This window comes from Pogonomyrmex barbatus, unplaced genomic scaffold, assembly GCF_055798465.1.
Source record: "Pogonomyrmex barbatus isolate J1 unplaced genomic scaffold, ASM5579846v1 scaffold2, whole genome shotgun sequence".
Classification (NCBI taxonomy): Eukaryota; Metazoa; Arthropoda; class Insecta; order Hymenoptera; family Formicidae; genus Pogonomyrmex; species Pogonomyrmex barbatus.
In genome coordinates this window covers 1057059-1071628 of record NW_028297116.1, presented here as the reverse complement: position 1 = coordinate 1071628, position 14570 = coordinate 1057059, and the positions used below count along the sequence as shown (strand labels likewise).

Below are 14570 nucleotides of genomic sequence, written 5' to 3'. Positions count from 1 at the left end.
CGATCGCGTGAACATTCATTGCGACATTTTTATTTCAATCGACGTCTTCCTCCGTATATTTTTCTGCCTTTCTCGTGCATTATACACCATCGCTCGCGATTTTCAATTTGAGATATTGAATCACGATTATCCCGCGTGTCTCCCGAGTACCAGCTCCCCGCCGGAAATCGTTACGAGTGCTCATCAGGGACCGATGCATCTGGAATGCTTCGATGCATTCCTCGATGACGCTGCTCGATGCTCGAAAGTTGTTCGAATTACGTAAACAAAGCGATCATCCTCTCAAAATGCGCAATTGTCGGAGCAAATTTTCCCGTTAATTTCCGATTTAATTTACACCGTTACCGTTACTGGACGTTTAATGGCCTAAACGAGTGTAGGCGGGAAGGGGGGGGGGAGGGGAGGCGGGGGGGAGGGAGTACGAGAAAGAGAATACGAACACTAAGCATCGCGGTTTGGACGATTTTCTTCAATCGATACCGAGCGCACGAACGGTAACACCATGGCATTATATATCTCGTAATTATATATTACGGCAATTATTTTCGCGGCGTAACAAGCTCGTAATCGATCGTAAATGTCCGGGCAAAATGAGACCGACGCCTGATGTCTGCAACTAATATCGGGTCGACTCGGGTATCTCTCGTCTTGCAACCTCGTGAAAGGTGAGAGACGCTATGGGACGCGTTCCATCCAATCGTGTTGCAGGAGGTCTCGCGAGAGAGATAAAATGAATTATTTCGCGTAAAAATGAATTATTTCGTGTGTACGAGCGACGCCGCGATAAAAGTACCCGAGTTATTAAGGTATTCGCAAAAACTTTTAAACTCGAGGAGTTGATTTGTTGCAGCTTGTTGGATCTCTTAAAGTCCGCGATACAGATAAACGCGAGTCGTGTATGCAGAGGCTCGATATCAAAAACGTTTATATCCGTTTTTGAAAAAAAGAGCTCGAGAAAATGGTATTCCTTCCATCAGAAAAATTCATTAATTTTTTTTCCACCGTCGTGCACGCTATCGCTATGAGTTCTTCATCGATATCCGGCCTGAGAACCAATTTAATATCCCGTCACAGTGGATAAAGTACGATTTTCTTTTCCTCAGCACAAAATAACGGTAGTAATTATCATAGTCAATAATACCTACGGACACGACAGGCGTTATGAATTTTCCATAGAAATTTATTCCGCGGGAAAAATCTTTTCATTAGATAAAATTTATCACGATGGAAATTCTTTACACATGTATTGCATGTTGTTTCTTATTTTGAAAAGATCGTTTTAACGTTTATATTATAAGTTATGGTTGTATCTCATCATGTAACATATCGTGTGTTTAAACGAAAATTAATGTGTTTAAATTAATTTTGGAAAATAGCTCGGATTAAGTATTTTTCTTTATTTTAGTCTCATCGGTCAGCCAATTTAAAATAAAGGATGTCAATTTTATCTGTATTCTTTAGATTGTTATATATTGTTACACGGAAAGAACATTTTTGCTGGCAAAGCTAAAAATTTGGCTAGATACAGATCTGAAAATGATTTTGTTGGGCCTTCAAAATTATTATTCACGATGTTCAAATTGATTGTTAGGAGATCAAACATTTTTGCAATATTATCACCATATTTAAGTGTTCTATAAAATAATTTTGATGGGCCAACAAAATTATTTTCAGATCTGTATCTGGTCAAATTTTTAGATTTGCCAATAAAAGTGTTCTTTCCGTGAAAAGTTATCAATTAATACATCGCGGACTTGACGAATTTTATCAATAAATTATAGTGAGAATTTTAAGTGAAAACGGTCCTGTTCTCCAATTCAAGTCCTCGCTTTCTAGAAATCCAGAGAGACAGAGAGAGAGAGAGAGAGAGAGAGAGAGAGAGAGAGAGAGAGAGAGAGAGACAAGTCACATGCGAGCGATATTCAATTTTCCAGTAATGATGTTAGAGAAAGCTAGTGTTGAAAATGCAAGCTCCGAATTACGAGCAAATCTACTTACGCGCGAAGTGCATGGAATCTGACATTATCCGAAAACGTTACGGGGATAACGCGCGGTTAGGGTGCGTCCTATTCATCATTTGGATAATCTCATGCGAAATCGAACCACCAATCACCCGCTCTCGATAATCACGGCTAAATCACGCGATTGAGCCGATAAACATCATAAGTTCACACCTGGCCTTTAATACGCGTGTCACGTGGAACGTCCGTTATCCAGTTATCATCGAAAGGATAGCAAAAGGATACAAACAGAGTAAATGCAATTTTTGCCCTCTGGTAACACTGCAAAAACTGTGTACCGTGAACTGTATGTAGTTTTGATCGCGTAGTAATGTTGTAAAAACTGTACACAGTTAGTATACCGTTTTTGTTACGAGGCGATAACGTTATAACAGTGTGTTTTCGATGAAAGTGGAGTATATCTCTCTTGTTCGCCTTCGCACGTATCAAAAAGGTTTTAAAGCTGATGGATTGACCGAAGGGCACGTATGAAACGAAGGGAAAATTATTTTTTTCGGCTATTTTCACTTCGACAATTTTCACAATATTTTCCGCGGTTTTCTCTCAGCAGTTCTGTAAATTTTGTTACGGTGACAGTATTAAAATACCGTGACATGTTAAACATAAGCTTAGCGCAGGGTACATGAGTTTAATTATTTTAACTCATCAAATGATAATGACATACAGCACATTTATATTCTATATGGGATACAATAAATAATATAATTATTATACACAAAAATCTCAGACCTTTTCTCCTTTGCACATTTTTATTTGCTAATTTCTTTAATTTGTCTAAAGGCTAATCTCGGAAATAAATAAAAAGGATCGAAGAATTATAAACAAAAGGACATGCAGCAAATTAAGTGCATCATATATATTTTTCACTTTTACATCATCTTATGTATACATAAATTTCTACTTAATAAATACAATTTAATAAATTCTACTTAATAAATTGCAATGTGATAAAAAAAAATAATAATGAAATATATTTAATTAGAATTAAAAATTAATTAGAAATTAAATTAGAATATAGTATTTTATAATTAACTAAATACACAATGTGTAATATATTTAAAATGTTTTCAAGTAAAAAAAAAAATAATAAAAAATTGAAAATATGATTATTTTAATAACTCCATGTATATTTTAAAAGTCTTGATGAAAAAAAAAAAACAGAAATTAAAAAAATCAAAAATTGTAATTAAAAAATTTGACGCTGCTAGATTTGCTGATAGAAAATATCTCTAAGTGATAAAAAAATGTACACGCGCGCACATACGCGCATACTCACATATGTACGCACATATACATACATACATACACGCATACACATACGTACGTACGTGTTATATTAAAATTTGCAAATAATACAAACGCGCACATTTGTATTATTTTTCACCAGTCAAGTTCAGTGAAAATTACATGTGGAAAGGTAAACTGACCGGATTTCGGCCTATTCTATCTTTTTCATTGATGTTACTTTAGTTTCGATACCTTTCTTTTTTTCTCTTTCACTCTTGTTCACCCTATATTGATATCGTCGTCTTTCTAAGTCTCCAATTTCTATGCGCAGCTTTCAGGCTACCTTCTGACATTATTCTCATTTAAAGAAGTATACAGCTACCTGCGGGTATATTCTAATTTGATGTTTGTTACGTAAGCATCAATTGTCCTTGTTTAACGTTCGGTTAACGACGAAGATAATATGATTCTAAGAATACAGATAAGTCAAATAAACCGTACTTATTGTTAAAAAATTCTTTTGAATGTTTTCTTTGAGCTCAATATACTAGACCGTTATGAAAACGAAAAAAATCATTATTCATAATACATAGAAATTTTGCCAGGGTAAAATTCTTTTGAAAAATTCAAAGTATATATATATCAGTCTTAAAATTTCTTAATCTGTACATTGCAAATTTTGTATAACAAAAAATATATTATACATTGAACTATTAAGTATTAACATGCTGCCCATATTTTGAAGAAAATATTTACCTGAACTTTTCACAATAGACTTTCCAGACGACAGACATTATGGCATCTCAAAAACAGCTTACATTTTTATAAGACATTTTATAAAATTATTAAAATTATTAAAAAGATTGTCGTTATGATAATTTTTAAGATTCTTATGACTCAATTTATAGCGACTTTGAAACGTCTTTGGATGTCTCATTTAACATTACTTTTTGACATTCCATGACAAAAGAAATATTATACCAAAATACAAAGAAAAATCCGACAAGAATTTGTGTTGCTAAATAAATTGATATATCAATTATTTAGTATTTATTTAATTTTGTTAATCTATTTATTTATTGTGCAATAGGTATATTGCAATAAATAAAAACTTTTTGTCATTAGAAGAATTATATTATACAGGAAGCGATCTCTTTTAATTCATCAAATAATTCTAACTGCGAATTTTTTAATGCGAAATAAATATCGAGGCAATCTATAAAAAGCCTAATAAATAATCATTTTAATAAATAACTCGATCGATGATTATTCAGAATCATTACTACCTGTGAGAAACTCGCAGTTAGTAATGATTCGGTTAAATATATATATATATATATATATATATATATATATATATATATATATATATATACATATATACATAGTATCTTCAAGACGGCATTTCAATTGATAATGTACTTATCTCTCAAATATATATTACAACATGTATATGTAAATATTATATGTATGTACATATGTATGCGGACATATACCAAACGCATCCTGCACCCACATCTGCACCCGCACCCGAACTCACACCTACACCCGCACCCTGCATCCACATACACATGCATACACGTAGTATACATATTTACACATGTATATATAAATATATGTATATATATATATATATATATATGTATATATATATATATATGTATATATATATATATATATATATATATATATATATATATACATTTGAGAAATGAATAGATTATTAATAATAAGATTACATAAATATTACACATTAATGTATAATATTAAATTGATTATGTCATTCAATATTTTATTCTAAATAAATATTGGGCTCTCTTTCTCTCTCTCTCTCTCTCTCTCTCTCTCTCTCTCTCTCTCTCTCTCTCTCTCTCTCTCTCTCTCTCTCTCTCTCTCTCTCTCTCTCTCTTAGTAATAACAAATAACTATACAAACTAAAAATATCTCAGATAATTTTCAAATATTTTTCCAAAAAGACTTGAAAACTTTATTAAAAGATATTTTTAGGATGTCTTATAAGTTGTCTATATAAGTTGTTATAGGTTGTTACAAGTTCTTATAAGATGTCTTTCAGATGTCTTCCAGATATGCCTGTTGTCTGGAAACATAAATATAGATTAACAAAAGTAAATAAATATTAAATGATATACCAATTTATCTAGCAGTACTAATTCCTATTCTCATCTTCTTGTCAATGTGATTTCGCATAGTAAATTTTTATTCGTTACGAAATATTTGAAAATATACTGCCAAAATGACATAAAACATTTCAAATTCATCAGTCATAAAGTCTTTCTAATATTTTCATCAAGACATCTTACAAAAAGATGAGAATCTTTAGCATATCGAATGTTATGTGGGATATTATATTATATCGATTTATCTATTTTTTTATGTATTTTATACATATGTAGAAAGCATTGTTATTCATATTTGCACAAAACAAAAGGATTTTAAAAGGATTGATTTACTGAAGTACACATATGACAAAGGGAAAATTACTTTTTCCGGCTATTTTTTACTTTAGTAGTTTTCACAATATTTTTCCAAAGGTTTTTCTGTAAATTTTAGACGTTCTCTACAAATTTTGTTACTGGCAATTTTATTAACGGCAGCATCAATACTGTTATATGTTAAATTTTAATTTAACGTGGCGTATAAAAGATTTAAAAAAATTTTAATTTGTTATTCATCAAATAGTAACGACTTTTTATATTTCATGGGATGCAGTGAATAATAAAATTATAAACAAGAATTTCTGTTCTTTACACATTTGTACTATTAATTGTTTTTAATTTATATAAAAACTGAACCTGAAAACTGATCGAAATAAGTAAATGCAGCAAATTTGAAATATTTCGTACATTTCTATGTTTTCTTTTGTCACATCATTTTGAGCATACAAAAATATTTTAAATATTACGTTGAAATAATATCAGTTCCCAAAGTTTGTAGAAATATTTCGTGTCTGTATAGAATAGTGATGGCCTGTTGTTCGAAGTTACGAAAGTTCTATATAACTTTTCTCACAATTTTTCACGTCAGTATTCATCTCATCACCAAACTGCGATCTTCCCACACAAAGCAATAGGAGTGCGAATTCGCGTCAATCGCGACTAGTTAGAAAAATTCCATCTCGTTGCTGAAGCTTCAGTTGGTGCAGCATCTCAAAGAGCTAATTATGCCTCGGCTCCTTGTTCTTGTAGCATTAAAGGAAAGGAAAACACGATCACATTTCCACGGCAAACAAAGAGCCGTCCCTATTTCATTGGGCCGCAATATCTTCGTAGTCGTCTCACGCATTTTCTCGCGTACAACGCGGACGGTTTGCTTCGCAATATGTCTTTGCTGAACTGAATGTCATCGTGAAAAGCGAAAAACGAAAATCATAATAAGCAGTTAACATATCAATTAAATTGAAAATTGTAAATTTAATTATTTATTATTAAATTATGAAAAACTAAAAATTATTATCGTTGTATAGTTCTTAGAAAAATGTATAGAAATTATTAGTAAAATAACGCACAATATATATATGGCTATATATATATATATATATATATATATATATATGGTATTTTATAATATGAGTTAAGCTAGAGATATCGCAGATCAGAAATTATACGGTGTATTTGAAAACTAATTATAAAAAAATATAAATTTTCATATTTATTTTATTGTTAGATTATTGTATTATTGTTAGAATTATTATATGAAATATTTAAAAAAAAAACATGCCTGACATGCCTCAAATATGAAAGAGGTGGTCTTCTTGTGACATGTTAGAAAAGTCCAAGTCGGTGAGCCACGTTGACATATTCTTATTGTACTTATGTACTCTAGGTAGAGGCGAGGGTGGATCGGCAGAACAGGGTGTTCCCTCGCCGTTTCCCGCCGTGGTGGCAGTGACATCGTGGTCGGCAGGGTCCAGGGGCCCATGGCCGGGAATTGTTTCCGCCGGTTCTGGTGGTGGCTCCCGATCGCGATCCTATCCGGGTGCTTCCCCCCCTCAGTCAATGCCGCTCGTATTTCGTGTACATCCATCTATTCCTCGGAGGCAGCACGCGACGAGCAGGCCTGGTCCTCCGACGCGGACGTGATAATCTTTCTGGGCGAGAGATGCGACGGGGAGATCAACGTTACCGAGATACAGGATCACTTGGAGCGCGCCCCCGATCTCGCCGGCGAGCTCTCGATCAGCGTGATGCCGAGATCCCGTGAGTATATTGTTACGTCTGTCCGACTTGTGACCCGGTGATACTACTTACCTATCGATAACGGCGAGGAAGAGCCGAGTGCGGGCACTGCAAATTTCAATATATAATACTCGCGACGCTTGGTTGAAAGAAACCACGCACGCAGTTGGAAAATTTGCACTTTTATGACAAAATTATTTGCTGGTTAAAGTTTTCGTTAAATAATAATCTACATATTTATATGTAAATTTAAAAAACACATACCTGCTATGTTAATTGACCTGAATAAAATGTAAAATGTAAAGTTATTAAAACGACTTGAAAAAAATAATGTTAAAATCTACTCAGAAAAAAATGTTAATTACTTTAGGATAATGGGGATAACTGCGCGTTACTGCCTGTATGTCATTTTTATTTCATAAAAATTATGTTAATTATACACTTAATAAATTTCTAATTAAGATCAAGATTACATTTCTTTTTGATTTAAATTTTAAATATTAATATAGTATCAGTGTCACTAAACTTTAACACAACCGTGCAATGTTAAACCAAACAAATCAACACACAAAAAATTTAAGTGGGTCGTTTGGAACACGTGACTTGTGTTAAATTTAACGCATATTTTCCAACAATGTAATTTAGATAGAAACTCTCTTAAAATGTAAAAGTAAACAGAAAAGTGAAAAAATATTACAGGCGGTCGGTGATATTTAATAACAATGATAACTAATTGCACAGAAGGATTCGCGTATGATAAATCTGAGACACGCAACCGTGCAACCGTGCCGATTTGTAATCTCGAATGCATTAATTAATTCGAAGGTTATTTCTCTCGCCTGCTGATTAATAATTTGCGCTCGTACATCGACTTGCTGCAAAATACAACGGTTAAATTTTAACGTTACGCGTTCGTACCCATCCCTCCCCCCCCTCCTCCCTACGAGAATAATGGTATTACGCGTATATCCGCAATATATAGGGCGGACCGTAATATAATCATTCGCGCGCCTCCGTTACGCGATATCAAGTCCTAAATTTACACGCGCATGAATTACGCGGCCGTCCAATAATCCAATTACGTATTCAAAATCGAAACTCGGCCGGTTATGTGGGTTTGGCATAAGTGCCGGACTGGCGAGCTGCAAAGAGCTGCCCGTCGTTTCCCCGCGTGGCGGAGGCCAATCCGCGGTGCGGAGGCGGAAATAACGCAGTAGCGCGCGCGCGCGCGAATAGGAGTATCCCGTCGGCGACACGCTCGGAATATAATGCGATTCGCGTGGCGAATAAAGTTATGATACGCGAGCTCCGAGAGAGTGGCTCCCGGCGACTCCCAAACGTAAACCCGATTCTTCCCACGGAAGTGGCGAGGAGATTCGCATTCAGGTAGCGCCGCTAATAGCGTCTCAGCATTGTCCGCGCAGTTGTATCTCTCGCACAATCGCCAACGGCCGCAATTGTCATCAAACGCACGCGATATCTCGCGCGGAGAGATAGATACCATGTATATACATATATACGTACGTACTACGAATAGAGAGTCGCGTTTCAATGCGAGACGGAGAGAAGCCAAACACCGTTTCGATGTTGTTAAGTGGCGGCCGTAACGAGCGGAGTAGTACATGAGAGCGTGTAGCGGTTGTCTCGTTGTTGGAGGAGGATAGCGAGCTTATCGGAATCGATAGCCGACCCACGGACCCATTGAAAATTGCGCCATTAAATCAATATACGTCACACACCCGCACGCCACCCTGTAACGCCCCTCTCTCTCTCTCTCTCTCTCTCTCTCTCTCTCTCTCGCGCGCGCTACGCTAACAAGTTGCCGAGGTCGAAGATCGCCCGGTCTCGGGCCCGGAGTCTCGGGTCATCGTCGTCGTCGTCGTCGTCGTCGTCGTCGTCGTCATCGTTGTCGTCGCAACTAATGGCCTGATTAATTAATTTCCAGTGACGTGTGAGACGGAAACCGAGGGTCTCGGCGCGTTGATCTACGCTCTCGACGAGAGCAACGCAAAGGCGGTGATAGCTACGCTCGACAGTTCGATCTGCGATGTCGCCGCGAAACTCGCGCATCTTGGGAATAAACCGCTCCTAACTTGGACCTGTCCGCTGGTGAGTGTTATCGCGTTTACTCGCAGCGGTCTTCGCAGTTAGCACAATTATCGGAAACGTTGAAAACGGTAATTAAGGTACATTTGCGGTGTCCCGAGGGATCGACCACTTCTGCGAAAATACTTTGAAAGTAATAAAGTAAAGCCGTTATATTGTAGCTTTTTCTTAAAAAAAAAAAAAAAAAAAAAAAAAAAAAAAAGAAGAAAAAAGGAAAATGAAACAAAGATTTAAAATTTTACGCGTTGGAATAATTAAATGTCACGTTACTGGAATGTATGTCTGTTGTCATCGATGATTTGCTTCAAAAATTATTCTCTACGGGCATTTCGACTGTTATTATTTATATAAATCAATAAAACTACTGTAAAAATTGAAAAAAATTTGAAAAATTTGAAAAAAAAATTTGATTTTCTTGTCCGAGTGACATTTATGATACATATATCGATGCATGTATGCGTTTTGCTTTGTATCTGAATTAAATCGTAAAAACTTTTTTACACGCAAATACGTATTCCAATACGTATTCCCCAAAATGTCGATGCTGTGCCTTTTTCAAATGTTATCAGTAAATAACATACGTGATACTTTTGTACAAAATAATAAAAGTATAAAATAATAAAGACCGAGAGCGTCGCCAAGTGTGGTTGATAAGAAATATGCAAATGCAAATTCTCCGGCATGTTTATTGCGAGCGCGTTTGTAGCAAAGCGTGAGGTATGGCGCGACGTTATTTAACTCGCTGCACTTTTCCCCGGCGAGCGAAGTTAAAATAATGAAAATTTGTGTGCTCGTAAATAATTACATGCAACGTAATATCCGAGCTGAAATTGGGGAGGCTGTAAATTTCACCTCCGGGTCTCCGCGCAATTGATTCTACTGAAAGAGCCAATTTTAATGCCGACTCGCGATCATTTGAATTGGCCCGGATAAATGGTTATTTCCCGTTTATTTAGTTTTCTAATTGGCACACGTACCGATATTTCCGATGCAAGCGGCAGACTCGTCGACTATATTTCCTATCGGGCGTCTCGGCGGAGGTTTTCACAAGTTCGTCAAATTTTCTTCCGATTCACCGTGAACCTTGTCGTCGGTAAAGTACATTTTGCTTGAGCGAAACAAATCGTCACTCCACGAAAAAGCTCGTCTTTATCTGCTCGTAGATATTTCACACGTTTCCCCCAAGGCAATAGTTATGCCGTATCGTTTCACAGAATCCGACGTATACTTTCAGACGTATTCATTCCTCGGCTCGCCTAAGAAGAGAATTGAATTTCATGGCGCCGTTACATTTAACTTTTACCGGCCCTTTTCCGGCGAAGCAGCTTTTAATTGAAAAAAATATTTTAAATAATATAAAATATTCATTCTGGAATGCCTGTAAGGAATATTTTGGATTTTATTTCAATGCGAGAAACAAAAATAAACATATATGTATATACGTATGTATCACTGCTCTTGAAAGTACGTGTGCGTAAAAATAAATATCCTGAAATTTTTCACAAATATTTCTCTGTGAAACAATTTTGCTCGTCGAATAGTATTGATTTCAACATAGATGCGCCGTAGATCGAAAATAAAATGTCTCGAGTAAAATTTCGAGTTAAGATCGTAAAGTCGTCTCGTTAAAATTCGAGAAGATCATGATCATCGGTCTTATGTTGCAGAGAGATTTAAAGGAAAGAGATTTATCCTCGATCATTAGGCTTTCTCCATCATTACCGTCGATGGCCAATGCTGTAGCAGAAATATTTCTGCACCTGCAGTGGAAGACCGCGGCCATTATCGGTATAGGTAAGTCATCGAATAATACTCAAATCGTGTAACTAATTGTTATAAATAAAATAAATTGAGTGGGTAGCAATAAAATATTATTAATCATATATATATCAATTTTTCATTTTTATTTCATTTTTATGCTTCATTTTTATGCTTTTTCACCTTTTGTTCAATACACAATATTTTCACACTATTTATCCAATCTAAATTACTTTAAAATAAAATTATATAAAATATAAAAGTAACAAAGCGAAATTTTTTGCGAATACAGGTAACGAAGGTATAGAAAATATTTAAATATTTTTAAAAATATAGTTTGTAAAACTGATATTTTTTTTATAGAGATTACACATATGTATTATATTAGAACTCTCAGTTCGCTAATATATTCATATTAATATATTTATATTAATATATTCATATTATCATCATGACTTGTAAAACACGACACAGCTCTTCTCTTCTCACGTCTCTCTCTCTCGTGAAAGAATGTCACGAGATACTCCTGCATTTTCAACAAAATGTAATTTCATGACAATTAATTAAAATTAACAGTCTTTGTTAATTCACGAGCTTGAGAATTACGTAACGTACTTTGCAAGTTGGCGTCGAGTCAAACGAGATGCGCGCTGCGAAAAAGCTCGCTTATCCCAATGCGCAATGCATGAGAGAATTACATATGGTTTCTCGCTTCTGACGTCACTAACGTCACCAATTTCCGATTCGGAGAGCGTTACGGATTAAATCGCGAATGCGAACGATGGCAAAGGGATCCGGGATGATAACAATCCGGACAATGACAAATCGAGACATCGGTCGGTCCATTAAAACGCGATTGCCCGGTGGCGTGATTGCAAAGGGCGCATTGAATTTTAACCGTTGCGCGATTAATGTCGCAGATCGCGAGCCGTGGTCCAGCCTGGACCGTGCCGTGATTGGCGCATTCCGGAGGATCGGCGTCGTTCTACGGCACCACCTGATTCTACCCCATCGTGCCACCCTCGAGCAGATCCGCAGGATCGTTAGGTCCGTGCACAGCGTCTCCCGTCGCGGTAAGTAACGCACGCTTAATCCCATCATCCCGGAAACTCACGAACATTATTCGGTGCACTCTTATTTTCCCCTACATCCCGGCATATGCCGAAGTGTTTCTCGTAAAGTAACTACTAAACTTGATTTGGATTGAAAATTGAAGGGTGATGTCAAAGTGAAAGGGGTCCAAAAATCGATTTTTGTTTTTTCATCCTATTTAAAAGTTCAACTACTGAAGAATATAGTTTGTAGAATTTCACTTCGATTTGAGAAAAAATTATTGATACGTTATTGAAAAATAAAGTTATTGAAAATAAAGTTATTGAATGTTTTCGAAAGTACGTTATTTGGTAGGCGAACGGCGCAGTGCGAGTTTATTGAGATGAAATCTTTTGATTTGCGTCGATCTATATTTCTCCGAGTCTAGATCTTTGTTTGTGTTCAAACTGTTCTTCAAAAATATTTTCAAATAAGTGAAACTTATTATGTAGAACCGTTATGTAATCAAAATGCTGACTTCAGCAAAAATGCGTACTGCATCATAGAAATAACTTTAAAACGTAAAAATTATTTCTTCTTCTTGTAATTAGAAAATATGAAATAGAAAAAGAAAAAAAATCATCGAAACATTTGCAAAAGAACAGATCGAATGAAAAAGTATTGTCCAAAAAAAAAAAAAAAACAAAGATAATTAGTGCGACAAGTGGCGACAAACGAAGGCAAAAATAGTGTAGGGAATTTTACAAACATCAAAAGAAGCTATATCCAAAAATTTAAGCATTAAAACTTATTGATGAGAATTTAACAAAATTATAAATTGTCAAAATAAATAATTAATTGCACAGCTATGTTAAAGCCAACAATGTTGTTTTGTTGATCCGTTATTCTAGTGTACCATAATAATTTGAACGACGTGAAACGACGTGTATTTATTCTTAACACAAATGGCACGCCATATATGTCCCTTTCGTCCTTTCGTCTAAAATCCCTCCGTGATTGAGAACGTTTGTACACCCCAAGTACAACCCTCCGCGATACTCGTACAACACGTTTGATGCCGATACCATCAGCTCTAAACTATTCCAAGAGGTGTTTGCGACTTAATCCTTTAATTACATTCCTTTGTTGTTGTGAATTACGTAGGACATTTTGAAACCTTTAATGTTAACTCTTATCGATTTAAAGTCAATTTCTTTTCTTCGCTAATACATCGAGATACCGAACATCTTTTGATTTGAAACAGCTTTTGACTTGCAAAGAAATAACAAAGTTTTATAATTTTCTCTGATACGATTATACATGACACGGTGAGAAAACAAAGTAGTTTTGATAATTACGATTTTATATTTCTGAAATTTAAGTTTCCTGCAACTTAGCCTTAAAATAGTAAGTAATAAGTGACAAGCAAAGTAATAAAAACTAAAGTAGTGCTGAAATAAAATATAATAATAACAGCAATATACGTAAACTATTAATTAATAATGAACATAACGACTCAACTATAATTATACAAACTTTATATAAATTATAACAATTATAAAAACTTCATATAAATAGATATGATATAATTACTATTTTTTAGTTTAGACAAATATTTCTTTTAAATAAGCATAATGTTATAATGTTGAGGTAACTTTGAGAAATTTATAACAACGTTATATCTACAACACACTAGTTTATCCAACAATTTATTATAAATGGTTAATATTACTATATATTTTTTTTAATTCATTACTTATTTATTATTCTTGTTATAACTTTATAATACATAATTGAAATGTTATTTATCCTCAAATTTCTAGTTGCTGATACGATTCTTTTCTTTAAGTGTACCGTTCAAATAATCCACCATGAATATAAACATGCATGCATTTATTACAATTCTACTAAGTAAATGAATTCGTTTGAAAATTACTATCAGAATCACGTAATGTAAGAGAAATGTATTATAGACAGGTGCGAGTTATTGCTGTTTATACACTCTAATGAGACTTGAAATTTAAGCGGAAATCTGTTTCTAAATCTCTTTACGAGTCTTTCGTTTGTTTTATGTGGGAATTAACATAGCTCAGCGGATGAAACTCTCGGCAAATAGAGGTAACAATCTCAGAAGATTGCTCTGGGCGTACGCGGTATGTGTTTATAGAGGGTTGTGAAGTTAACGTCTTTCTAAATGTTCCCGTCGTACATAAAAGACGTGTATATAGCT

At 34.9% G+C, this 14570-nt stretch overlaps 1 protein-coding gene across 4 annotated transcripts in view; it reads left to right on the top strand.

The window, feature by feature from the left end:
• LOC105430561 (retinal guanylyl cyclase 2) overlaps positions 1-14570 on the top strand; it is a 59077-nt gene that overhangs the window by 22222 nt on the left and 22285 nt on the right. For all 4 annotated transcript variants that reach the window (XR_016139051.1, XM_089076076.1, XM_089076077.1 and 1 more), the window contains 4 exons: positions 7092-7465; positions 9390-9553; positions 11218-11344; positions 12229-12381. Coding sequence is in view for 3 of the 4 variants with exons in the window: in XM_089076076.1 (XP_088932202.1) it covers positions 7186-7465; positions 9390-9553; positions 11218-11344; positions 12229-12381 (724 nt within the window). In the remaining variant the exon portion in view is untranslated. The remainder of the gene's footprint in view (positions 1-7091; positions 7466-9389; positions 9554-11217; positions 11345-12228; positions 12382-14570) is intronic.